This window comes from Tympanuchus pallidicinctus, unplaced genomic scaffold (genome assembly GCF_026119805.1).
Source record: "Tympanuchus pallidicinctus isolate F22 unplaced genomic scaffold, pur_lepc_1.0 scaffold15, whole genome shotgun sequence".
Lineage (NCBI taxonomy): Eukaryota > Metazoa > Chordata > Aves > Galliformes > Phasianidae > Tympanuchus > Tympanuchus pallidicinctus.
Window position 1 is genome coordinate 32,016,937 of NW_026294669.1, and position 27,548 is coordinate 32,044,484.

A 27,548-nucleotide genomic window follows, 5' to 3' on the forward strand; every position below is an offset into this window, starting at 1 on the left:
CCCTTTTTTCTGCTTTCTCCATAGTTTTTGTATCCATTCTAGCCTTCTCCAACTTTTTAGTCTTTGTAACTGTTTTCTTTCCCTTCCTTTTTTCTTTTGTTTTGAGTTAGAAAATCCTCTAGCAAAGTCAATTTTTTTTTTTTTCCAGACTCTCCAAATAAATTATGCAAATATAATATTTGGGCTTTTAATATCAAATTGAATTTGAACAACACACTTGAAAAATTAATGCTTGCTTCAAAGCACTGATTCAGTTTGAAATTAGGTTTGTAAATCTTTCATTGCCTAAGATAACAATGGGTATTCCATCTGTTTTTTTGTTATTTTTTTTTTTCTCTCCAATTTGTGACCATTTGACGGTTTTAGCGAAGATCTGCACTGATGAAATGGAAAACCCTGCACAAATCTTGTTAAAATTACCTCTTTTCTTCTGTGTTTGCATGTCTAATGTCTGCATACCATTCATTAGGGATGCTGTCCCTTTTTCATAGTGCACAGAATAATGATGACACTACTTTTCCACAAAAGTATACTTAATTGCAATGCATTTTCAAAACCAGCAGTGTTTGAAAAGTGCCTTTATGAGTACTACAGTGTCCTGATATATTCTGTTTTCAGATGTCATGCAGTCGTTCACCTGCTCGTGTCCTCAGCTCAGAGCTCATCTTTGTTGTTCAGGAAGACAGCAATCTTGAAGTTTTACTACTGTATTTCAAAACAAATCAAAAACAAACAAACAAAAAAACACCACAAAACCCAACACCCAAAAACACACAAAAAGGAGCACCTTTCCTGTTTCACCATGATTTCTGTACTGATTGCAGTATGATCCATTATCTGACATTACGGTTTTCATTTTCTGACATGACTCTCTGGCACTGCATTGTCTTCTGCCATCACCTGTCCCAGACATGCAGTGTAATGCATGTAAGCCGTTGTTTAGACAAATGATGGTAGCAAAGGGTGAGTAGATCTCACAAGTGTGCATTGATCATCATTCTGCCGTGGTAGAAACACAGTCAGCGCTCTCCCAAGTTCAAAATATTACTCCTCTAGGAGTTTGCCTCAGCCCTGCAGCTTGTTTGGTTTTAGCTGAAGGTGAAAATCCCCGCAGTAGAAGAAATTGCATCTGCTACTTTGCACTCAAGTAAATGTGAAATGCTTCAACTGTTCTTTGTCCCAGCTCTCTCTGGAATCTAATAACTGAGGGGCAGTAAGAATGTTAGACTGCTACAGCTGTTTCTACATTGTTGCACAACATGAAGCTCATATTGTGATGTGCTTCATATTTTCTTGCAGGAAACGTTTTATTTTTACCTTACTAATTGCAGGTATTTTGCCACTGTTTGCTTTTGTCTAGGGTGCCCATAGTGTTGATTTAGGCTCACAGTTTTAGTTTTGGCCCTATGAGCAGCAATAGTCTTGCTCTGTATGTGTGGCACATCTTATGTCTGTATAAAACTCAGATGACCTGTTAGTTATGGGCTCTGTGAACTTTTTAACAGTTGTCCATACTTCAGTCTTCAGTACATAACATCAGAATTGATCTAATTAATGACAAGAACTTGAGGCTTTAGATATACCTGCTAGAGGAGATACATGATGTGTTTGGTTTTGATACGTGAGTGCCTTAGAAATGCGATATGAAGGGTGATGCCATGGGTTAAAAACGGAGACTGTTATATGTGAGTGTGAGAAACAGGCAAATTGTCTAATGATGTTGGTAAGGAGGGTTGTCTGATCACTAACTGAGGCAAAGGAAGGGCATTTAAAGCTATACAGCAAAATGTGGCAGTTAAGGAAATTATTGTCCACACGGATATCTGCTATACAAAGAAAGCCACACAAGCAAAAATAAGTTTAGCTGTATGTGCTTGCATGTACGTGTATGCGTGTGCATACTGAAATTCATGAGGCCTTTTCAGGATGGGAGGACCTATGACAGTTGAACAGGTTCATACAGAGGGCTTTCAAATTTGCAGTGCTTCTGCATCTTCCATAAAAAGTGTACAAGGTTTGTGTGTATACTGAGAACAGAAGTCTGTTGAGGTAGATGGCTGTGCTATTAAGTCCTTTAAGTTCTCACCCAGAGACATTATTTTGGAACATAATTCTACCTTTTCATTCCTGTCATTCATGATGCTGTACCATTACAGTGCTCATGCTTTTCCTCTTGTGTTTTTGGGTTTTTTTAACACAGTAGACAAAATGAAATAAAAAAAGAAATCTACATTACAGTTTTTAAAAAAAAAAAAGTGTATAAATATAAATATATATATATAGAAAATGAGGTAATTAAACATGGAATAATTTGTCATACCTTTTATGAACTGTAGTTGTGAAATATCATCTAGACCACTGGAAATTTTTGTCTACGTTGGATATGTATGTGTGTGTGTGTGTGTGTTTGTTTGTATGTGTGCATGTGTATACATATATACACACAAATGTATGCACATTAAAATTGTGTTGTGTTAATGATCTTTTTATTTATACTAAGAACACAGCATATATACGGAAGTGAGTTCTAATATGTTTAAATTGAGAGCCTTTGTGATCCTTCAGGCTCTTATTGAAGACGTTTTGATGACCATAGAGAGGCTGTGTGGGCTTTCATGCCACAGAACATATGGCAGCATATGCTAAGGCTCCAAGGGATGATCTCATATTCACAGAGGAAGTAATTCAAGCGAGTGGGTGCCTGGACATCCAATGTCCCCACTACATTAGGTATCTGTTCACTGGATGAAGTTTCTGTGAGGCTGAATCACGCAAACACTTTGTAAGCCAGAGACAGACACCCTGCTGCTAGCAAGGCTATTCCAGGATTGATGTAGAGGACACCCATCAGCTGCCTCTGAAGGATTTTGTTGCAAAGCTTCAAAAAATTGAAGCCTGGAGCTGCAAAGGACCGCAAAGGGCTGTGTAGCAGCAGAGTCTAGGCAGACTTGGGCAGACTTTTCTGTATCTGAAGTTCATGTTTCTGTTCTTTATCTCATATGGGCACTCCCTTAACAGCTCCCTACATGGAGAAAATTCTTTGTACCTCAGATGAGTTAGTATTAAATTAGCCGTAGCAGGAAGGCTCGGTCAAGGCACTGCAGGCTGTAAGGAAGCAGGAGGAGTTGAAAGAAGAGAGTATTTATGCCTACTCATTTACGTAAGCGTTCTGCCTGTTCTTTCTACTTCGTTTGTGTTTGTTACATTTTGAAATATTTCCCAACATAGGAACGTTTTATTTGCTGTAGAAGTATGTGCACCTTCAGTGGGGAGAGAGAAGGTACAGCTATCTTAAAGAAATTTCTTGATATTTAGTGTACTGCTCTTTTCATAGGGAAGAAAAAATGAAGATCCCCACTGCCATTTTTTTGTTGTGACTATTTGTATTGTGTAAATGCTAAGAAATGTTGGGAACTGAGGTCTCAAAGAGATTTTGAGTTTACAGCCACTCTTTTCTGGAGAAGAAGTCCCAAAGTGCTGCAGGGCCATTTTGCCAAGTCTTCCAAATCTACTTTTGAAGCTAATCTTCAATTTTCCACGCAGCGTTTTGTTCTTCAGTGCTTTATCCTTCAGTATTCTGTAACCTTTTGTACCTTCACATGTAAACGGAAAGAGTATTAGGGCTGAAGACAAAAAGCCCTAAAAGCTGACTGTTCTTATTTTGGCCAGCCATGTTGGCCTCAAAACTTCTTTCCTGATATCCTGTGTCTTTCCACGACTGTCTGAACTCTGAGTAGAGACTACATAATGATCTTGTGCATTAAGAAGCATTCATTCCAACTTGCAGTGGGATTAGTTAATTTATCTTGTGATCTCAATATATAGTTTAATATAATTAATTTATATAGTTTGAAATAATGTTTGAAAGAAGCCCTAGCGAGCTTCCTACCTCCATTTTCTAAAGAAAATTTTTTATAAGGGAACCTTCCATCCCAAAGAATGCAAGGCTCTTCAAGGGAGAAAAGCTGGTATTATTTAAGACACTTAGAAACTGAATCTGATCTCACTTTAGATGTTCTGGTCATTGCAGAAGAGGCATGCCTAACAATTAGACAGTATGTGATTCCCATATAGAATCTTCATAATGTTTGCTACTGATTTTTGTGTCCTGCTGCATGATACAATATTGCTTAATATATGAGGAATGAGATTTATGTAGAAATTTAAAAGCTCATAGATAAGTGAGGTAGGAGAGCATCAAAGAGGCAGTAAGAGTGATAGTCTGTGTTAAAGAGGTGGGGACGAAGAACCATGTTCTTGTTCACCTGTGCTGTCCGAGTTTTCCACCCTGAATAGGGTGGCATTGTTTTAAGGAGACATCAGTGTGACCAAGACCAGAATTTGGCTCGCTGTATGCCTGTTTACAGAAGTCACAAATGTTTTAAAAATGCCCATGTTATCCTCAAGTTAGCACGTCAAGGTGAGGAAGGGGTTTAGACTGAAACTGTACTCATCAGGATTTTTGCACTACTTTTTTTTGGTTATAGTCTGTTTCCTTCTCCCTGCCTTTCCCTGCAATCCCCTCTGTACTCTTTACCTCTTTAGGTTGCCATAGCTTTGATGATCACTTGACCTCCAACCAAGAAGGAGGAAAATCCAAGAACGTTGTGAACCTGGGAGCAATCCGTCAAGGGATGAAGCGCTTTCAGTTTCTCCTGAACTGCTGTGAACCGGGCACTATCCCCGATGCCTCCATCTTAGCAGCTGCCCTAGATCTTGTAAGTTATTCATTGGTGTGTTTTACCTGCTGAGTGAGAGAGCACGTGCATACACGGTGGGCTGTTGGCATTCACTCACGTCGGTCGTGCCTGTGCAGAAAGCAGGTAAGGCGTTACAGCAGTGTCAACCAGTGGTGCTTTTGATAGCTGAAGTTTTAGCACCCGTGACTGGATGAATGCGCAGAGAAAATGAATCTTTTTTTATTAGGTAGCTCCCCACCACTGGATTATTGCCAGCACAAAGCTTTTATTGTCAGACTTACGTTTTGCTCACAGCCATTCTGCATCTGTTCCTGGTGTCAATACTTTGCTACAGAATAAGGACCGAAGACTGGGTAACTACCTGAGGAGGCACAGCAATACCAATCAGGAGTTCTGATCGAGCTATAAATGCATTAGGTAATGTTAATCCCTCAGCAGAGCCAGTCACTGGGAAAAACTTCAGATGCCAGCGTGCTTGCTTTTAAATGTAGATACTGCTAATTTGTAGATCTAAATCACAGAAGTGACATGATTCAGTCCCTTGCTCCTGACACTAAGTGTCTCTATCTCCTGCCTTCCTTTCTTTGCAGTTGCTGTTTAAATTGACAGTCTCTTTGATTCTTAAAGCAGTGGCTTTCAGCCTGTGCTTCATGGGCCAGTGGGACTCTGTGTTACTGTTGAGAGTTTGATGAAGACAGCAAGAGGAGCTGCCAGTGTTTCTAACTTCTCTGCACAGTGTTCCTCTACTTCTTTGTGCGGATGTCTACAAACTGAGAAAGGTTGAAAGCCACTGCTCCCTAAGCATCCACATCCTCTCTATCCCTTTGTTTTCCTGCTCCCCACTTCTCACCTTTTTACAGTGTTGTTGCTGTTTGTACTCATATTTGGTTTTTTGTTCACTGCTGGAGATGCCAGACCTTTGGACTCTCCCATATTCTGCTTATGCTGTGTCCTGAGCTGTGCTGCCTTGTCTGCTCTATAGTCCTAGGGGTAAGATACTCTGTGCACCTCCCCTTTACATCATTAAGTTGCAGATCCAAGCAAATCTGCACTACTATCAGCCGAAAGTCACTGTTGCTAACCAGGTCACAGCTATTCTACTGTCCATCTTCCAGTTGAGAGGTGCTTTCTTCACTAGTCGCTCCTCCCCTCTTCTGGGGTTTGTTGGTCCTCTGCCTGAAAGCTTTGTAAAGAGTTGCTGACAGTGAAGCTTACATTATAGTCTCACAGTCAGTTCCTACCCGTCAGGGTTGCAGTGAGTTTGGAAGGTGAGGAAGATAGTCTCTCCTGTTGTGTGTACAGCACCAATTCATTCCTCAAGGCTGCCAGACTGCTGCTGCATCGTGCACAGACAGGGAGGAGTCACTTCTGTCTAGTGTGTGAGCTTATAACTGGACTGTAAAACATAGATTTGGCAACTGTATCCTGGAAATGTCATAATTACAGATGCTGAAGTCACAGACGGTCTTATTCTCTGCCAGTATATGAAGTCAGTTGAAAATCAGTAGTGCAAGGGAATTAGCTAAAGATGTCTGTTGTGACTGCCAGAGCTGGCTTTTACAAAATAAAGTTTCAGTCTTTTTCCTTTGCCATGGAATGATGCGAATGGCTTTGGTGAGGGGCAGCAGTGCAAGTTAGGAGTCGAGTCAGGGCAAGTGGCAGAGGGGCAGACTTGCTGAAGTCCGACTGTGAAGTCTAGTCTGTGTGATGTGTTTGTCATCCACAGTGACTCATCTAAAGTTACTAAAATAAAACTTACTAACTGAAGTTAATAAAAAAAATACATTGTAGTGAATAAAGTAATATTGATTTCAGTCTAGCCTCTAAAAAGAAGTATTTTATGTTAGCATATATCTGTTATACTGCATTTCTCATACACACAAATACATTCATAAAAAGTTTCAGGGGATTTGACATTATTCTTAAGGGAGGTCAGTACCATCAGCATATCTTAATTGATTTCTGGGTGAATTTTAGTTTTGTTCTGACAAGTTGACTTTGGAGATTTACGTTCTGTGTTTCTATATTTGCTATCAGTCTACGATTGTCTAATGAAGGCAGAACTGTAACACAGGATCTGCTATGAAGAATACTTACTGAGAATATTTTAAAACTCTGGCCTTTCTTGCTGTTGTGGCTGCAAGTGTGATAGTAGAGAAGCAATACTATATAGCTGCTTTTCTTTCTTGGGCTTCTACTGTGTGATCTCAGAGAGGGTGTAATGACACACAACCAAGGAGTTTTATGCATGTGAGTCTGTAATTCTGCAACCCAGTAGCTGGGAGCCAGATAAGCTGCCTTGAACAAACTGTCCTTTAGAAGATAGCACAAAGTGACTGTGTGCTGTAAGGCAAAAGTTTGTGACACCTGTTGGAATGCATAGAAACCTGCTCCTTTTGTAGTCTTCCGTTGTTCTCCGCAATCTGAGAATGAAACAGCTTAAACCCCAGTCTGTCATTTCAGTGGCCATGATTTGATCTTTTTCTCTATGTTTTCATCTTACTTCACCTGCATATTTTCTCTGCATTGTGTGAGGTGCAGCACACGGTGTGTCATTTTGGAGTAGCTGTGGATGTGAATAAGAGCCTACACCTCTGGGATCAGAATTTCTAGATGGACTGGATTTCTAGTCTGCAGTTAAAGATGATGCAAACTTGTTACCAGTACCTACTTAGCTACCATTTTGTCTACAGAATGTTGGAGATAGATGGAAGTTAAGACGTCGCATGCATTGCGGGTTTCAGAAGATGGCAGCTACTGTCATATCAGTGTGTTTCTTAATGACAGTCTGATGCTATGGAAAATTCCCATATTTTATTTCAGTAGAGCACATCCAGCAGAAAACCTTTTTTTTTTTATTATTTTTTTTTTTAAATTTCTGTTTTCAGGCTTTTGAAGTAATAGTTGGAATCAGGTTTGATACAAATAAAAAATATATATGCGTCCAGCCCAGTTGCTATGGCAACCTTAAAAATAATTAAAGGCAAGATGCTTTTAGTTTTTGTTCCTTTGTAAACTTTTCCAGCATGCTTTTTAATGCAGATTTGCACCCAAAATTTCCAATCTTCTACAAACTTAAAGATCTTTGGTTAGCCTTGTTGTTTACAAAGATTTGCCACAGCAATTTCAGAAATAAGAGCAGTGAAACAAAGGCTGTACCCTTATGGAGGTACTGATTTGTTTATACTTAAAATTAAGGGTTTACTTCAGGTTAGAAATCGTGCAGTTAATGTATTTTCCCAGAAGCACCCATCCTTGACTGAATGTTATACAACTGCAAGCAATTTATGGCTTTGCAAACATTTGATGACACTTGATAATATGTTGCAGACAATTTCATCACTGTTCATCAGTAACTGAAATCCACGCTTTGCAATAAAAAAAAACTGGTATTTTTTCCCTTGTAAGAAACTTTTGAAGCTTTGTGGGCAAGGAATATGATGTTTCAGTTTTGTAAGTTTCTGCAAAGGGTTCCAAAAAAACACTGTGTAGCATTGTATGAAGAAGTTACCTCAAGTATTGTAATTTGACTGGTATCTGTTAGGATAGCTCTGTTTTGTGTAGCCATGGCGAGTAGCCAAAGCATTAGGAAAGGCTCAGAGTAGTACTTTGGGAATGTGGTTTAGTGGGCAGTGTGGTGGTAGGTGGACAGTTGACTAGATGATCTTAGAGGTCTTCTCCAACCTTTAGGATTCTGATTATAAACGACTCGTGTCAGAAAGCGCGAGCTTTCCTTTGACTAGTTCAGCAATGGGTGCCACTTAGCACTATTGCACTTTCCCAGTGCATCCTTAACGTGCATGAGCTACTCTGTTCTAGCATGTGTATCTTTTATCCTGCTAGAAATGCTGTACTGGCACTGCTTTATGGTAGGATTGCATTGGGAAAGAATCTATCAAGTCATGAGAGTGCAGAAGCAAAATCTAAGCTGCAAGAGCAAGAATCCTAGTCAATATTCCTGACTTTGTGTCATCAAATGTCTTAGGCAGGCTGCGTTCTTCCCGTGTTCATGTTTGCATGAAAAATATTTGTCCATGGGAGGACGTTTTACCTGAAAGGAAATCAGAGGTTGCTGTCTCCGTAATAGACTGGGAACAGAAGCAAGGAGTCATATGCATTTTACCTTTTTTGGGCATGAAAGATTTCAACTAACGTTTTTGAGGTAATCCTTTTAGACTTTGGTTAATAATTTGCTTGTGGCCTGTTTCCAGTATATGAGCTTGGCTACTTCTCATGGCTCAACAAAACAGAGCTATCCAGTCAACATCTTTTGAGAGCACTTACATGTACTTGATTTGTAAGTAAATCATTGTTATTTTGCTATTTATTTATGTATTTATTCTTATTAAAGACATCAGTAGAAATTGTTTTTTGCTCAAAGTGCCTTGCAGGGTACAGAAGAGGGCATAAGGACAATTATGACTGGTTGGTTAGTCTTGTAAAATTATTTGTACTTGAAGACAAAAGTGAACCTAAGCATTCCACATTCATAAAGCTCTCCACAGTCAGCTACACTTCATCAGTAATGTGACGTTACAAATTTCTAGATGTATTCACTGTTAGCTCCCCGTCACCCAGGTCATTGCTTTTGCTACTTTAATACAAGTCAGGTTATCTGTTGAAGAATAGGAATGGGAATGCTTGAAATTTTGCTAAGTGGTGGAATCGTTTATGTCAATTTAGACAGTACTAAAAAAAAAATCAAAAGGCAAAATGATATAATAGGTCTAATGTTAAAAGTGGACTTGTGAACTGTTTCACAGGCAGGGACCAGCTTGTGAGAGTATTGCTGCTATGTTAAGTTTTGACAGTGATTGTGGAAACTTGTGTTCTTTTCAGCTATGCATCGCCTGCCTGATTCATTTCTCTCCATTTGTGATGTGTTTCTCTGTGGTGTGAATCCATCCCTGTTCATTCTGTCACATCTTCATCTTTCTCTTGCTGCTGCTTCAGTTTACACTGAGCCTCAGGTAAGCTGTCACGAGGAGCTTATGCCCCACGATGTTCAGGAAGTCCTCTTTCATGCGGGGGGGCATTCCAGTGTTTCTCAATTTGGAACTCCTGTGCTAAGCCACATTCCTCCTGCCCTTCACCCCCTATCCTAGATACCCTCCCTTAATTGTATTAGTTGAGTGCTTCCGTAATCTTTAGAACGTATATCTTTACAAGATTCCTGTCTACTAAGAAATCGTGATTTTTATGAGTAGTGAACTGAAACAGGATACCAAAGGTGGGACTTCATTTTCCCAGTAATTAATGTCTCCAAGTCTGGATAAGGTTTTACGGTGTGAGAATGAAAACAACGGGACCAAGAAGTTTTACATGATCTGTCTTCCATATTTCATGTGGACAGTAAGCAGTTTGTAATGTGAGAGGTGTTAGCTTTGTTTCGGTTGCTGATCGGTGTTTGACTGAAGATTTCTGCCTTCCTGGTCAGAACTTTGGGTCAACATTAATGTACTTCCTACTTCAGTGAATGACTAAAACATTGCTGTTTTCTTCCATCATTTGAATAAAATACAAGCAAAGAGCCTGTATTCTATTCAAAGGATGAAGGAAGATAGTAGCCTGCAGCTTTAAGCAGCAACAAGATGCATCAGGAAGCAGTTTATGTGTGTTTTCTTTTTAGTATGGACAACATAAAATCTGTCCTCCCTTTTTGTTCTTTTACAGTATTTTCGAGAAGGTGTATTTTTTTTTCCATCCTGTAGTTATTTCTGTCCATTTTTCCATCAGGATTAATTTCTCTAAGTTTATCTGTAGTACATAATTTCTTAGAGCAGTTCTCAAACTCTTGGAGCATTGCTTGAAAATTTGCTTTCAACTTTTGATTAAAGCACTACTGGAAACACTATTTAATCATGTTGTACAGACCAACTACGGGCCATCTTCTGTGATCTCAGGGACCATTTGTTGTTCATGGACCTGAGTTGAGGAAGATAAAGAGATGCTCATCTGTGTAAATCGTCTCATTAAGGCTGGCAGCATCTCAGTGTGTGGAACACGTGTTTTTGTACTCTCTGAAATTCTTGCTAGGGACCTTTCAAAGCCAGCTTGTGAAATGTGGACATTGTTTTATTGTTATTGTATTTTACAACCTGATGGCCTGGGGGCTTTTGCTTGTGAAAGCTGCAACAGGAAAAGAGGGAGAAGATCAAATGGAAATAAGGAGCACTATTCACTTTTAGTCATTTTCCACAGTTAAGATGTTACTTTCACAGAGCTGTAGACTGCTGGGAAGAAAGTTGTAAGACTCAGCCACCCTTTAGGAAACAAATTACAGTGTCCATTTTTGAACATATTTGTGTGTCGCAGAAGTGCTCTGTGTTGAGCCAACTTGGGTCCTATTGGACCATTTCAGACAAAGGTATGCTCAATATTATGGCTCCCATTAAAGAAAATTTCTCCTCCATGTTGAGGGTGGAGGGTCCCCATGGCAAATATACAAGGATCTCAGCTGGTTGATACTAAGTTTCACTACTAGATTGTATGTGCTTGCTAAAGCTATTGCAATTAGGTCAGTGAAATTCTGCTGACTTATGCCAGTAGAGCATTTCACTCTTTGTATCTGCTTATTGTAAGTGCAAAACAGCACTTTTCCTAGTTTCAGCAAGCCTCCATTCATGCTTCCACCCCGAGCTGCACAAGCAAAACATAACATGACAAATGCTAGGATTCATATGTCCGTGCTGCTTACTTTGCAGGCCTACTAGAGGTGAGAAGAAAATATGAGTCACTCCTCCAGTAGAAGCGTCCTATAAACACTTCTGCTTTCTGGTAGCTGGGTGGTTTCTGGAAGAAATGATTATAGAGGGATAGTGAAACAGAAGATTGTTTGTAACGTGGTTCTTTTTGCCCCTCTGGTGATTCAACTAAGTGTAACTGCTCAGTGTTATGGGCCTTGATTTTATTAGCTTGAGGAAGAGATCCTGGTTTCAGGCTTTGAAGAAGAGATTGCTCAGTCTGTGTGACACTATGGCAAGCTTACAATCAATTGATAAAAGCACGAAGTCCTCCTAATATTTATTGTTTTGAATGTGGGTGTATTTAAAGTGGCTTTTTGCAAACATTTCAGGAAGCTCCTGTAGTGGCGAGAGCAGCCCTGTTCCTCGAGTGTGCACGTTTCGTTCATCGCTGCAACCGTGGCAACTGGCCCGAGTGGATGAAGGGCCACCATGTGAACATTACTAAGAAAGGCCTGTCCCGTGGACGCTCTCCTATTGTTGGCAACAAAAGGAACCAGAAACTGCAGTGGAATGCAGCTAAGCTCTTCTACCAGTGGGGAGATGTAAGAGCTTGTTTCTCTTCTGTTTACGTTTAAGAACCAACCAAAACGCGAAGTTAATTTCAAGCCTCCCTTCCAAATTGCATTTCACAGCTTGCCAAGATCAGCTGTGGTCAAAATTTATGTTGTTAGGATGTAATGGAGACACTGTCCCTGTCCTTACCATGTTCAGTCACAAGATCCTTTTGGCACGCTCTCCCGTCTCCATCACTTTGCACATGTGAATGCTTAGTGAAGAGTAGGAGCAGTGATTTTATCTAGCTTCCATATATTGATTTGTAGCTTAGGTGTGATGTTGTGTATTCATAACCTTCAGTGGATTTCTTTGACGTACTTCTTTTTGCACACTTACAAATTCTTTGGCAAGGAATTTTGCAGAGCTACTGCATGTCATCTAAAAAGATTGGCTTCTTCAAGTTTCATTTGACCGTGATCTCTGGCAGTATGTGAGCAAGGCAATAGCACGGTCTGGTCCTGTCAGTGCACTTGCAGTTTCTTTGGAAGCCCATACCTGCTAAAGATGTGTTGCTTATTGTAAGACATTTCACACATTTAAGAATAAGTAAGTAAGTAACCAAGGATAATACAGGTAATACATAATAAGAATTCAGTTGTCTTTAGGTAGGGTGCTGTGGGATTGTGTATGATTGCTTTAATGAAAGGCTGGAGAATAGCATAAATCATATGTGATAGATCATTGCTCTCTGCAGATGCAAGCAGACCATTTCTTCCTCAACAGACTGAAACATGAAAGGGAAAAAATTGAGAGACGTGGAGTTTATTTGGCAATGTGCAGATTGCTGAGATTGGCAACTATTTGCATCAGCTTGCAAGCCACAATATAATAACACCTTATTCTTTTTGTGTAGCAGAATCTAGCCACTTCTTTGTTGCTGGAGTTCACAGGAACTGCTGAATAACAAGGAAAAACAGCTGTAAATGCTACTTCTTTGTGACTGCTTATTTGTTTCTGCTTTGCTTCATCTGAGAGAGGAAAATTACACAGCGCTTGCATGATCATCAGTCTGACTTCTGGAAGATTCAGAAATCCTCTTTAATATCTTTCTCTGAAACCATCCCTAAACCAAGGAAGCTAAATGACAAGTGCTGGTTAGAACTTCAAGGTTAAAAACATTTCCTCTCTATCAAAGTGATATTATCACAGGATAAAACTTAACATTCTTGTCCATGTTCTCTTTACCTTTATGCAACAACAACAAAAAAACCTTTGAAGTGTCTTAGCAGGAAAGTCAACCTCTTGCGAACACATCCTTATCTGTAGCTTTGCTGACAGCAACGCAAGGACTGCTTAGGTGCTGATAAGGATGCTGACAAACTAGCAACAAATAAACAGTCAATGCTCTTGTAGAGAACGTAACAGTATTCACTAGAAATCTTTTTGCCTGTCTTTGTTGTATGTGTAGGTCACTCCAAAAGTAATACCTCCCACTTATTTCAGTGGAAGCTACAACAGATACGAGGAGCACAAAACTGCTATTTGATAGAGCAAGTTCTCAGCTCCTTTGAAGATGAAAGCAGACTTTCCCACAAGCATGCAGCTCATGTGGAGGAACGGGGGATTTTTGCTGGATCCCTAAGTGGCAGGATAGTTGCTTGAACTGAAGACATATGTTCTCAGTGAAAACGCATATCACAAATCTGTCACACCTATAGGAGGGAGGGAGAATAAGAAATTCCTACGAGATAATGACTTAATCACTTTTTGCCTATCCTGTGCCATTTCTTCTCTTGCTACTTAACCTGACGTGCAAAAAAAAATTCCTCCTGAAACAAGGCAGTTTGCAAAATTTGGTTGAAAAGATCACGGGGAAACAAATAATGCTTTTGGTAGCAAAAGCTCTCTTATTATTCCTTTCTTTATTTTACTGCATTTTGCAGACAGCAAATGTGAAGCCAGTATGCTATCTTCTGATTGGAACATCTTCACAGACTGCAAGGTTGGGCTGAAATCCTCACCTTCTTGTGCTTTCTTCTTCTCCCTGTCTACAGGCAATTGGTGTCCGCCTCAACGAGCTGTGCCACGCTGAGAGTGAGAGCCCTGCCAACCTGCTGGGCCTCATTTATGATGAGGAGACCAAGAGGCGCCTGAGAAAGGAGGATGAGGAAGAAGACTTTTTAGATGACAGTAAGGAGACTCCCTTTACTACAAGAACCCCCGCTTGTAAGAACCTCTGCTTTAGGAGCACTTAATTTTTCTTCTCTTTTCATCTTCTTGCCACTCAGCTGTATTTCCCAGTCCCTCACCTCCGCCTTAGCTTCCTTCCCTGTTCTTTCTGTGCCTTGATGTACAACATGATAGAGGGATAGCGGTACTGAGAAACTTTGAAGAAAAAGGAGGGGGCAGAACAGATAGTGAGTTGCAATTCCTGTATACTGGCAACTGCAATTATGTGCAGAATGATTTATTTATTGAGTCTTGCTGCCATCTCAGTGCCAAAAATGGTTCAGATTCCCGTTGTTTCCAGTTATTTCTGCCAAAATATTTTGTAAGACTACCTGCTTTTCTGTTTCTTAATCTTGAAGAATGATCTCCTTACCTGATGTGTCTTGGCACAGCTCTGCCAAAGGCTTTTAAATCTTGACTTCACTAAATATTTGCCTGATTCTCAAGCAGAAGTAAGGCACAGTGGTATAAAAAGCATCATCAAAAAACCTGTGTACCAACAACTAAAATACACACTGTGTGTGTGTACGTAAGGGTGGGAGGGTGGTGATAAATCACTGATTCTGGAAGTCTAGACAGATATGCAGATTATAACAGCCTGTGAAGCAAAAGAAGTTCAGTCAAAACAGATACCGTCATGGGTGTAGGTGAAGGTGATAACAAACATTATGTCCTCTCCAGACACCATTTGTATATATGTCTGTGCTGTAATGTGCCACTTCTTGTTTACATGTACTGTTGTTTACGGATGTAGTGTGCTAGCACTGTTTATGTATCTTCTGGTTTCTTCTGCTGTGATCCTAGGTTTGTTCTTATCACTACGTGAAGGTCGGCTTTGGGATTAAGGGGAGGAGGTGGAAATGGCATTTGTGGGAAGTGATATCAAATGGGTACTAACACTGAGCTTAGACCTTCACATGTGCTACTCTGTGGTGTGCCAGCATTAGAAGCAATACGAGTGTGGGTGGCTGTTCTGGATGTTTTATTGGCTCCTCAGGAGGTATATCCAGAGCAGGAGAGAGCACATCAATTTCTTCCTCTCCTGTACCGTGAGTGCCTTTTAAAAGGTGGGGAACATTCCTCTAATGAAGTGATGGAACAGACTTTCTGTCCCTGTTCAGCAATTGATACTGGGTGACATGGAACTGCTTTAACAAGGCAGCGTAAGGTGAGCAAACAGAACACGCTGTGGGCTAGAAAGCCACATAAAAGCTCAAGTGCTTGCCTGAAAACCATGTTATAGATAGAAGATATCCAGTCAGCTTTTGTGTGGAAGACAGACCTTTCCAGAAGCTGCCCTGTGCACAAAGGAATTAGACCGAGGAGCATAAAGTATGCTGATGGATTTTCCATTACACCATGCAGCTCATCTCTATTTAACAGCTCAGATTATTTTAGTCCGTGTGGAGTCCATCTTCACTACACATAGCATGTGCAGAGGAATTAATGAGATTCATAGAATTAATCTGGTTTTATCTGATGCTGGCAGTGCCTTCTTGTTTGGTTTGGACTGTTTCTTTGCAAAAAGTTGTTAGATTATACATCAGAGAAAGCAAGCAAAAACAAACTTCTCTATAATTCCTGGAGAGGGTAAATATGAGGTAACACTAAAAGATGGTTGCAGTTCATCATTATCACAACTAATTTTTTAAATACTTTTTTTTTTTTTTTGTACTGTTCATAATCCTAACTAGCATTTTTAAAATTTATCAAGCACTGAAGAATGTTTCATACTTTTTAAGCTTAGATTGCTTATGAAGTGTAGGACTTCTGAAGCTGATAGTCTAGACTCAGTCAAGCAAAACTTCAAGTATTTGGGTCATCCCTTTTCCCTTCTCTTGTTATAGGTTAAGCATTTGAATGTATAACTTGAATATGCAGTTGGATTATTTTTTTTCTTTAATTATTTTTGAATGGCATTTGGCTTCAGTGCACACAAATAAAGAAGCTCGATTTCGGAGGAGACTGCATTTTTCAGTTATCAGGGTAGTTCTTAGTAACAGATGCAGTACTTTGCTGGCTAATCATAATTCCATACATATGCTGAGAAACTTTCCTACGTTTAGTATTGCAGAAGATTTGTCTGAATGCAGAACTGTAAAGAGACAGAAGGATATCTACTTCTTCACTTGTATCAGCATTAAATGAGAAGGTGTATAAAATACTGAAAGATCATGTTAATTTAGTAGATAGCTCACTATACACTGTGTGATATGTTGGAGAATACTGGACTGTGTTGGCACTGTGCCACGTGCCAGTAAATGCATGGATTGATATTTGTACTATTATGATCCTTTTAGTGTAGGAAGAGTAGCATAGATGGAACTCTGGATTTTCCTTTTTTAGTGCAGCTTGTATTGTGCACCATACATAAAAACGTCCATCACGTTCTGGTTCAACGTTTTGCATCATCTCCTTGCTCACCATAGAAATATTTTTTCCTAGGCACTGTGAATCCTACCAAATGTTGTTGTCCTTTTGCGCTGAAAATGGCAGCCTGCCAGCTCCTCCTGGAGATTACCACTTTCCTTCGAGAGACCTTTCCATACATGCCTAGGCCACGTCCCGAGCCTCTTGTGGTAAGTGGGCAATAGGAACAGGAGAGGGAGATGTGCCAGCAAAGTCACTGTGCTCTGTGCCTTTCTGAGGAGAGAGAGGCTGGGATAACTCAAAGGAACGTCTGACGCAGAGGGAAAGGAGCCATTGTCTGTTAGGAAGATAGGGCAGCGTGCATCAAATGAGCCAATTAGAAAGGTAAGACTAGGGAAGCAGAATATGTCTTAGAAGTCCAAGGAAGTTTCAAAGTGGAGAAAGCAGCAGGCGGCTTGAGAAACTGTTTGGAGGACCTGAGAGTGCAACAAATGACAGTTCAAGTGCAACATAGCTGATCAAGAGTGTCAGCTGACACTCAACAGAGAAGTTAGGAGAAAGGAGAGAAGATGATTGGCAGAGCATTTGCAGAAGCTTAGAGCGTGCACTTCTTTGACATGGTTGCAGTTTTTCTGTTGTCTTATCGTTAGAATTGAAGGAACAAAGGAAAGAAAGGAAAGAAGCAAAGAATGAACGAGACTTCCGTGAGACTAAGAGAGACACAGGCAAATATTAGCATGAGTAATAAGCTAAGCATCTGATAAGGTGACAGCTAATTTTCCGAATGGCAGAACCTCATAATTTCTGGCAGCTCATTCTTATATGGATTTTCTTCTGTCAATTAATGCGTTTAACATCACCTTCAACCTGTTGTTTCACGAAATATGCAGGCTGTCTTCTGTCAGCTGTCTTCTGTCAAGTTATGTTGGAAGTGGCCAGCAAATTCAGAGGTGATGAACATAGAATGACTCATAAGCAGTATGATCTTGTAAGCATAATTTCCTCGGGAAATCAGACTACATTTTTTGAGGGAAGAGTGAAAAGTCAGATTTCTAAGAGAGCGCAGAGGATTTAGCCCTACTGTTGTTCTTTTTGTTAACGAAGGGCCAAATTTTGCTGATAACAGTCGTTCTTGAAAGGGTGATGGCTCAGCGTTGTTGTAGTTAGGATTTGAGGCTGATTTCAAAGGCTGTAGTTGAACTATGAAGAAGTGACTCAGCCCCCAGGTATGTAAGAATGGCAGTAATAAAAAGCACAGAGAAATTCAGCATGAGTCTTCCTAAACACCTTGTTGATATTTTTGCTATGTAAGAAATGGCTACATCCAAAAGCAGGGTAATAGAAGGATTTAGGATTCATCTCAGCAAAGTAGCTGTCTTAAAGCTAAGAATATGGTGGCTAATGAGGATCAATGGAAATACGTACTTTTGTGTGATGCACTGAAAAAATGTCTTTCATTTTGTCGTTTAGTTTTGTGGGGACAGCAGTTTCCAATGTGTACACGTTGACAAACAGCAGTGAGGAGTCACGTGTTGAAACACTTCAAGGGGGATAACTCTGACCGTACCCTGGGAACGTATCTGTAGTGCTATTGTGGCTTAGGTTGAGATTTGTTCAGGATAAAAGCTCTTGCCTAAACTGTTTGTGTTGGATAACTTTTTAAGCTATCAACATGGAAATTTTTAATGCCAAATACACTACAAGCCATTACTTGAGCTATATATTATATCCCAGGTTTTGTTGTTGAGCAAAGTCAAAATATTTCCCTTGTTCTACTCAACTGCTAGCTTTTCTGACAGTCATTTGTGTTCGTTTTCCACGCAGATGCAAAGCTGACTGCAGATTGTTTGGGGCCTTCCACTGGCATGAAATAGACTAGTATCAGCTAGTCCATTTCAACACACTCAGTCTAGAATATGTTTGACCAAACTCTTCTTTTTCCCCCTATCCAGCTCTTAGAATAATAGACTTTGCCATGTTCCAGGTAGTTCCCAGGAACATCAGTAGGAGTTTGTATAGAAATTCCAGTAAGAGACCTCTTGAGCCTACGTAATTTTATCCAGAAATAAGTAGTCATCTGAACCATTCTTCCTGAAGTTTCTATGGTTGTAATGGAAAAAGATGGTGATTCAAACTGGTTGCACATCTGTGTGGTCTACATGCTGCCAACAGGACCTGGAGAGCTGTAGGCTACGTCTGGACCCTGAGATGGACCGGCACAGGTATGAAAGAAAAATCAGCTTTGCTGGGGTTCTGGATGAAAATGAAGATTCAAAGGATTCCCTGCACAGCAGCAGCCATACCCTCAAATCTGAGGCTGGCTTCGAGGAGAAAAAAGGTTTGTTGGCACAACAAGGCTTGTGTATTCTTCAGGCTTGTGAAGTGGCGCTTGATTTTATGTTTTCATTTGCATAGACTGTGTTAAAAAGCAGGAGGCCGTGGAGTCACCTGGCTCTGAATCATTTCCGAGATGCTTTTTGCCTTCAGGTTTCAATATATCGAATGTGAGAAGCAAAGATCTTAAATTATACAAAGCACTGCTATGACTGAAACCAATTGAGAGCACTGCAAGATTTCTAGAAGGGAGGATGTTTTACATGGAATTGTATCTCAGTGCCATGCTGTTAGAAGCATCACTATTTGATACGCTTCATAAATAAAGATCAAAGGTGGTTTTATTTGTTTCTTATTCTGATTACATTTTATTTTATTTTATTTTGTGAAAACCAGAGATAGGAGGGAATATTGGGATTTTTCTGTGAAAATCTGTACTGGTTTGGAAGTCATGGCATCTCATGGAATTAGTGGGTGATCACTTGATCTCTTGAATTCTTTGCTACCACATGAAAAAAACACACATACGTGGCTTTTGATGGCTAGCAGATTAATGTTACCAACATACTGTATACTGTACAAGCAAACCTCAAGCTCACTGTGTTTGCTGAGAAAAGCAGATTGTTTCCATTTTTAAGCCATCTCATGCAAAACTCACGTACTACCAGATGGTACAAGTGTTGCAATACAATATACAGTCATTATTTCAATTTGCAAGTAGAAACTAAACTGCCAGGAGTCACCTGTAAATGATTTTCCCTCAAACACGTTTTCTGGAAGCACTATTTAGTCCTGTCTTATAAAGACCATATAGAGACACAGATGTTTGAATGATAATTTTGGTAATTGTTTCAAAAAGGATGTTTTAGAGTTATTTGAAAAGGATGAATTCTGTGGCTGGTTATCCTCTAGGATCTGTACTGTGTATTGATGATTCAGAGGCACTTATGTTTGCTTCAGAGGGCTTTGGACAAAGTCCTTGTCGTCTTCAACTGTAACCCTACCATAATTACTGTAGAAAGTAAAGAAAGAAACATTTCTAAGATTCACCTAGTGTATAGTTGCTTCCAAATTTGTTTGTCACATGGACAGTTACTTCTGTGAACACAGCTAGGGACTTCTTTCTAAGAAAGGTCAGGTGAGTTAAGTTCATGCTTAACCTAGTGTTTTGTGCCCCTGACGTAATGGCAGCTCAGAGATGCACACCGGCCTACGGTCCATCTCATAATCTTAACCCAGTGGGATGAGATGTCTCTTAACTATTTAGATGAGGAAATGTTTTGGTTTTTTTGAAGATAGCTACGTAATTCCATGAAGACCCTTTTCAGCCTCTCAGGCAGCAGTCTCGTAAATGACAGAACACCTACAAGCATGTGGTGCTGCTGGAAAACTCTGATGGCCATTCTACAGCTATCCCATTTTCCTTAGAGGCAGTACTGACTGAGGTGTTGACTCTATGTGTTACTGTGCTGCAGGCCTACTGTGGGATTGAATAATTTTTGAGAAGATAATTGACTTTGTTTAAATGATTTTTCCTGCAGTTTTAGATTTTGGGGTTTTTTTCCCCATTTTCCTTTCTCTGTAATCTGTCCTGTAGTATTCCTTACTAAAGTTACTTCTTAACCACATTTTAAAGATAAGAAAGGTGATAAAAGTAAGAAGGCCGATCCCTAAATATATGCTAGCAAGAAATGAATTTGAAGTGTCTGGCATCTAAATAAATGCAAGATAATGTTTTAGTTAAAAATTACAATAATTATGTTCTTTTCCTGGCCATAGCATATTCTTGTGGGGATCTACCTGGGCCACGTAAGATGCAGAGGCATCTTTTGTAATTGCACATTTCTAGATAAGAAAATGTTGCTGTGTGACTATAACTAAATTTTTCTTGCCTGCAGAGGCAGGTCTCTTTATCTCTACCTGTCTGATGAATACTAATCTGCTTCCTTTCACTTACTCTGGAGTGTTAAAACCTTTGTTCTCATTGCTCACCCCAGGCATGACTTATCAGCTAATCCAAAAGCTTCGGGTTTACTGTCTAGAATCTGCTCCAGGTAGGTCTGAAACGTAGACACTAAAGCTAGGTAGATGCAGGCTCTCACTGTGTCATACATTCTGTTTAGGCACCAACGCGGTGTTCTACAAAATTCCGTTACAAGAGCTAAAGTAGTTTGGTGTTTGTGTGAACTGAGCAGCCGTATAGAGATTGATCTGAGCAAAATTCAACCAGTAACAATTGCTAATAAACTCAGCGTGATCACTTGGAGGGAGATTCTCTGGTCACTCAACAGTGATTTGCCCAGCTGATCCATGACGCCTGAACAGTAGCTCTCAGAACCTATCCTGTCTTCGGCCAGGGTGTTAGTCACTGGAAGTGGAGTGGGTGTTGGGTTCTGGAGGAATTAGGAGCATTCTCAGCAGGAAAGGTATGTCTGTTTTATTTCTCGAAGCCAAAATACAATTCGTTTGAAATATTTTCTTACCCACGGTATCCAAAAAACCTGTGTCCTGTTCATTCTCAACAAGACTCCAAAAGAGCGATCAATCACACATGGCCCTGCCTGATTAGATCTGCAGTAAAATGACTGAGTGTTGCAACATTTGGACTGACATACTGCCATGTACTGCCTTTGAACTAAGAGGAGAACGAAAGTGCAAACGGTTGGTGCTTTGAACATTGAACCATTTCATGTCTGTGCTCATCAAAAATGCAGAGTGTTAATGGATGTTGTTAATGCCTGAAAGCTGCTGATTTGTCTGAAGGAGAGGATCTACGTGCTCCTGTTTCCTCTAAAGCATTCTATTGACTGAAGAGTAACATGCAGAGACACGGATGTATGCAAATCTTACTTCAAAGAAGTCGTGTGTGCTAACCTCATGAAGCAGACTACCCTTCTGCAATCACGTGTGCTGTGGGAATAGTTGATTCTACTGCAGATTTCAGTGGGTTTTTCAGAACCCAGGCCCACAAGAAAATAGGTTTTTCCATGGTGCCTTGTTCATGCTTGGGATTCAGCCATCTATCCCTAGCAAGAAGTGATTCTGCACTAATGAAGACCCCAGGGGCTGGCAAAGAAAAATGCAATTTGCATCCATTGGACAGATTCTGTTTCCTGGCAGGAATTGATTCAAAGTGGTGTGAATCGTAGTTTTTCCTTGTCCACTTTTTGGGTTTTTGTTAGAGCAGCTGACTCTACTTGCTGGTGGTTGAAGAAGGGCTAATTCCAAATACAGACAAGGCCTGAGGCGAGGTACCAGGTCTACAGGAAAAGAGGTGCAGAACACATTTCCTTAAACTTTTACTTCCTGATTGACAGAGCTGCATTGGCGGTGGCTTTGGAGGGAGCCTCTGGCCCTATATTTCTTGGTAGAAGAAAAGATGCTGCAACATAGGCTGGCAGCACAAGGTTGGGAGGGAGGGGTGGGCCAGGATATATTTCTTTTCTAAAATGGGGAAAAATTAAGGGGAAAAAAGTCCTCTTTTATTCTTTTAATACAGTTCCCAGCAGGAAGATCAGGATAGGAGGCTCCCGCTTGCTCCAGATTAAAGGAACCCGCAGTTTCCGGGTGAAGAAGGGGGGTTCCCTTTCCAGCATTCGCCGGGCCGGCAGCCTAAAGAGCACCAAGTTATCACGGCAGGACTCAGAGTCTGAGAATGAGGAGCTGCAGCTGTCCCACAGCAGGGACACTGTCACTGATATAGGTAACTTAGATGAGTGGGTGGAAAGGGAGGGGATGAGTAGGCAGGTCCTAAACTCTTGATGTGATGGCAGCAGAGCTAGAAACAACCACAGACCCCCACCCCGACAGGCTAGGTAGGAAAAACCTAGAGTCCTTTTCATGGACTGCCAGAAGTAGGGCCTGGGTAGAATATGGTTCAAATCCTGCTGCTGAAGGCTTGGCTGCAGGGTCAGCTCCATGTGCAGACTGTCCATTCAGAGCTCCGTGTTACAGCATGAACTCTTGGAATGCTGGTGTCTGCCAGCTGAATGCATGCTGTCTTTAGGGGAGCACATGCACATGTGTCTATGCACATACACACACCCCTAAATCATCTGATATAAAGAATAAGGTCATATGTATATATGATATTTTATTGTCTATATTAACAGATAGGAGATATATATATATATATGTTTGCACATGTGCTTCATATTTATGTAGTACATGGTATCAAAGCATGCCATATGGCATGTAGTATATATATATATAACTGTATGTAGAACATAACATGTGCGTGCTACATACTGTATTTCTACATATTGGCATATACATCTATTTTTACAGTTTACAGTTGCCTTCCTTAGTTTTCAAAAAGATGAATCTCAGTATATGTATGTTATAGAAACCAAATAAGCATCCTGTCAGAAGAAATCTCCATCACAATTGAACTGAAGGGGCTCTCTCTAATAGAGTTGTTAACCAAAAACTAAGGTTTGCATCCATTTAGAGTGGAAACAGCATCCCAAGCTTAATAGTCGTTTTTATGTTGATCAGAGGATGTTTTATTAGGTAAACGTGCAGAGTATGGAGAGTAGCATTGCCTGTTCTGTAGTCTTTGGAAAGTCAGAGTTCACTTAAAGAGGAGAAAGAAAGGATTAACTAGAGTTCGCCTCCAGTCATCCCTTAACAGTACTGTTAGTATTATAGGAAACCCACAGGTAATGAAATGGCTGCAGGAAACACAAGGTTCAGTGCTGTTCACACATAAATCTCTCCTTTGCCTGAATTCTCTAGAACTAGTATGCTAGAATCAGGATTTTTTTCCCCTTTCATCCCCGTAATGTTAGCAGTTTCCATGGGCATTTAGCCATTACTTGGTCCACTGGTGCTTCCAGTTGGATGCCACTTCTGGTTGGATTTTTTTTGATGTTTTTAATCACAGAGCCCAGTCAATGCAGATCACTAAACCAACCATTTATAGCATCTGAATGGTGCGAAGAAGTTCTTCCTGATGTTTTTTTTTTTATTTCCTCCTCCCTTTGCACTAAAGAAAATATGTGAGGAGGGAGCAGTTTGCTCCTGACAAAAATGGCCTGTGAGACATTGGCATCTGAATTGTAATTGTCTAACCAGCGTGATACCAACGTTGGGGAGGGGTGTCCAAATGCAGTTTTGCAGTGTGGCATATTCAGTGTACTGTGGTCTGTTTCCACAAGGCTTGCCTGGCTTACAAGTGCTGTCCCTAGGCTTTAAGCATATAGGAAGCAATAAAAACAACCACCTTTGGATATTTTTCTTTTGAAGAAGGGAGCCCTTGGAGCGCGAGCGAACCTAGCATTGAGCCAGAGGTGCTGAGCAGCACAGGCACGGAGGAGAACTATCATCGGAACATGTCATGGCTGCATGTAAGTATGCACTGTTGACCGTGTTTTCCAAGCTAGTACCTCAGTCCCTGACTACCTTACTTCTCTGTCACTTCTCTGTTGCTGGTAGTGGTTACATGTCAACTGGAATATCCACTGTACTGAGCGGAGTATGTAGACATGCAAGCGTGTACTGAGTGATGAATTAATAGAGGATAAATTCATTTTCCTACCTAGCAGCTTAGGATAAAACATGATGCCTTTACTCAGTGTGGGAGGATGTGTGGACTGTTCAACACGAAGCATGAAATGAAAGGAACTTGAGCTATTTTTCTCACTTGGTTTGATTATCCTGCTTAGGAGAAAGGACGATTTAAAAAATCACCTGTTCAAGTTAATGCCACACATGTACCAGTATCACATGAGAACTTTCTCATTTTTGTTTGTTGGAAGGAAGGCGTGGGTGGATGTTAACTAAAACTGCAGCAAAGCAAAACCCTGCTTTACTTGGCAGTCGTGCAAACCACTCAAAAAGGTCATTGGGTCCAGTTTCTTCTCTGCGTGCACCAGCATTTCCTTTATGGCAGCCCTATCTATAGTGTCCTCACTGTGTGTCACTGTGCTGTAACTACAAGTTACAGTGCACCCAGGACTCAGTAGAGGCTGTACAGTGCTGATCAGATTTACCATTCATGCAGCATTAGTGACTTGAGTTATCCCCGTTTGACCCCAAAATAAAGTAATACCAGAACAAGTGAGCAAAGACAACGGTCCCAAATATGCTGCTGAGATTTGTCTTAAATTAAGCTCCTGACTTTTCAAAAGCCTAAATATTTGAGAGTGGAGAGTGATGTGGCTGCCTTACTTGAAAGAGTGGGCAGGCTGCAGCTGCAGAAGTATTAAATGCATGGAAAGTGTGGGGTAGCCTCCTTCTGGTAGTTCTAGGTATTTCCACACTAGGCTGTACGATGAAGAGAAAGGTTTATAAAGGCCAGTTATGATCTACAGTGTGAACAGCTTGCAGATGCCCCAGTGTTTCCCTTGGAATACTACAAATGGTCTGGCGTTATCTGTGACTTGAAGACCTGTGTACAAACTGCTGCTGGACTGAACTCTCTTCCTCCAGGAATGAATCCTCTGAGGTACAACCAGAGAGCAGTCACTGAATTGCATACTTACCAAGGTTGCTTTTAATTGATTAGTTTGGACCTAATGGTTGTGTTGCTACGGCAAAGCAGGGCTTAGTAGAGCAAAATGCCCAGATTATTTACTGTTTCTTAGACCGATTTTGCAGCTCTCTGCTGCCATATGGCATCACCACTAGATACAGTAGCTGAGCCAGCTAACATAAAACTAGGCTGGATTGGGCCTACCCAAGCACAGCAAGGCAAGTATACCACATAAGCACTGGCAGAACTAGTTAGTACTTGAGAGTGTGTTGAGACATTTCATTTCCCTGTCCTTGAAGGAAACTAACCCCTGAATCTAATAGGTTTGCATCTTTGATGGTGCTTGAGTAGTTAACTATTTCCAGTCTAAGTCTTCATCTCAGACTGGAGATAGAATAGCTTTTCTGTGATCTGAGAGTACTGTTTTCCTCAACCATAATCTTGCCACCAGCCAAACATATGCACCTACAGCAGCTCTCTTCCTTTGTCTGCTTTGTTAACACCAAGGTTTATTTAGCTGTGCCTAGCCAGTTCATAAACTACTTGCAGGTGTGGAGATCAGCACAGGTAGGCTTACCTTTTCAAAAAGCTATGTTGAGCATCTTGCCTTGCCAGCTAGGCTGTGAATATCAGCCTGCCGTCCCCATCACTGGCTGCATATGCTATGCAGCATGACTCTATAGGTGACTATCCAATTTTATTCCTTTCAAGGTTATGATCCTCTTATGCAATCAGCAAAGTTTCATATGTACTCACATTGACTACTGTCACCCGCACTGCTACCTCCATCATAGCCGGTCCTGTGCTCGCCTTGTCCGTGCCATCAAACTCCTGTATGGAGACACAGTGGACTCACTTCGAGAAAACAGCACATTGAACAGTGTGGCAAGAGGCAAAAAGCAAAAGGAAGTGAGTAAATGGAAAATCTATCATGGTTTTATGGTTTTTGTTTTGTTTTGTTCTCTGGGCAAGGCATAAGTATCTTCAAGGACTGCATAATGTATTCAAAGAATGCTCTATCATGAGAAAAGGAACACAGCATTTTGCTAAACACAGTACTGCAAAAAGTTACTAAGTGATTTAGCATTATGGAAAGAATGTAAACTGTATTGTTCAGGAAAAAACTTGGTTGCTGATAAGGATGTTAAAATGCCTATAGGCTGACCTTAAATGTACTGCTCTTTTATGAGATTTGTTTATCAGCCCCTGGAGTCTCATTCCTTTTTTCCCATTCCTTCTTGTCTGTTAACAAGAATCATTCCTGGAATTCTGGTAAAACCTAGCAAGATTTCTTTTGGATCTGAGATTTCAGCTCTTTTCCAATAATTGTTCGCATTGGTCTTTAATATTACAGTCTCTTTACTGAGATGCTTTTGATGATCATCTCTGCAAGACAGAGTTAAAAAAGGTTGTGCCTTTTTAGGCGTATGCACAGTGCCTTTAACTTCACTGGAAATATATTTGTTGGTTCAGCAAAATACCCACAGAGCTACCGAATGAATAAGATAAATATCTGGTAAATGCCTATACAGCTTTGACCACAAAAGACAGACGTTCTTCTGAATATTTGCAATGGCAGCAGTGATCCTGCTGGTTAGCAGTAACAGTGAAAGCAAAAGTGTTCATGAAACTCTCATCAAGATTTTAGTTGGGTAGCGGCTCTCATCTGCGTAAGTGGAAATGAAAGAATATAAGAATAATTTTGAATGTTTCTTTATCAACCGGTGGATTGTTTGTTTCCTGTCAAGTTAGAAGGGTGTCTTTATGGAACAAAGCGCAGGGCAGATTAAATGAGGTAATGATTCTGCTTTCCTGGAAAGAACAATTCCCATATGTTTCCTCTGGCATAGAAAAGCAGTGTGTAAATTAGATATTAAGAAATAGAGGCAGGCGTTTCTTCCACAGAAGGCAGGTGTAAGATGAGCAGCTGGCAGCGTTCATGAAAGGTAGCAAAAGAACACTGTGCAATGCTGTATATTGTTTCATCTCCAACTGCAAAGCAGGATGACTTTTTTTATTTAAATTTAATCCTGGGGCTTTTGAGCCCCCTGAAAAATGAGGGACACTGCTTTAATCAGCATGCTACCAGCTTGAGGAGAAAATCTGTGGAAACAGCATTCTGGGAAAGCTCTTGGTGTTGTGAACAGTGAGCATGAACAAGCCTTGACATTATCATTGGCACTGGCAATCTGCTAGAGA

General features: G+C 40.5%; 1 protein-coding gene across 13 annotated transcripts in view; it reads left to right on the forward strand.

The window, feature by feature from the left end:
- Positions 1 to 27,548, forward strand: part of UNC80 (unc-80 homolog, NALCN channel complex subunit) — a 118,856-nt gene that overhangs the window by 40,140 nt on the left and 51,168 nt on the right. For 7 of the 13 annotated variants that reach the window (XM_052675075.1, XM_052675080.1, XM_052675076.1 and 4 more), the window contains 8 exons: positions 4,546 to 4,718; positions 11,776 to 11,988; positions 13,996 to 14,167; positions 16,616 to 16,749; positions 18,713 to 18,878; positions 22,374 to 22,577; positions 24,122 to 24,222; positions 26,061 to 26,258. In XM_052675075.1, the coding sequence (XP_052531035.1) occupies positions 4,546 to 4,718; positions 11,776 to 11,988; positions 13,996 to 14,167; positions 16,616 to 16,749; positions 18,713 to 18,878; positions 22,374 to 22,577; positions 24,122 to 24,222; positions 26,061 to 26,258 (1,361 nt within the window). The remainder of the gene's footprint in view (positions 1 to 4,545; positions 4,719 to 11,775; positions 11,989 to 13,995; positions 14,168 to 16,615; positions 16,750 to 18,712; positions 18,879 to 22,373; positions 22,578 to 24,121; positions 24,223 to 26,060; positions 26,259 to 27,548) is intronic. The other 6 variants (XM_052675079.1, XM_052675082.1, XM_052675083.1 and 3 more) reach the window with 3 other exon arrangements.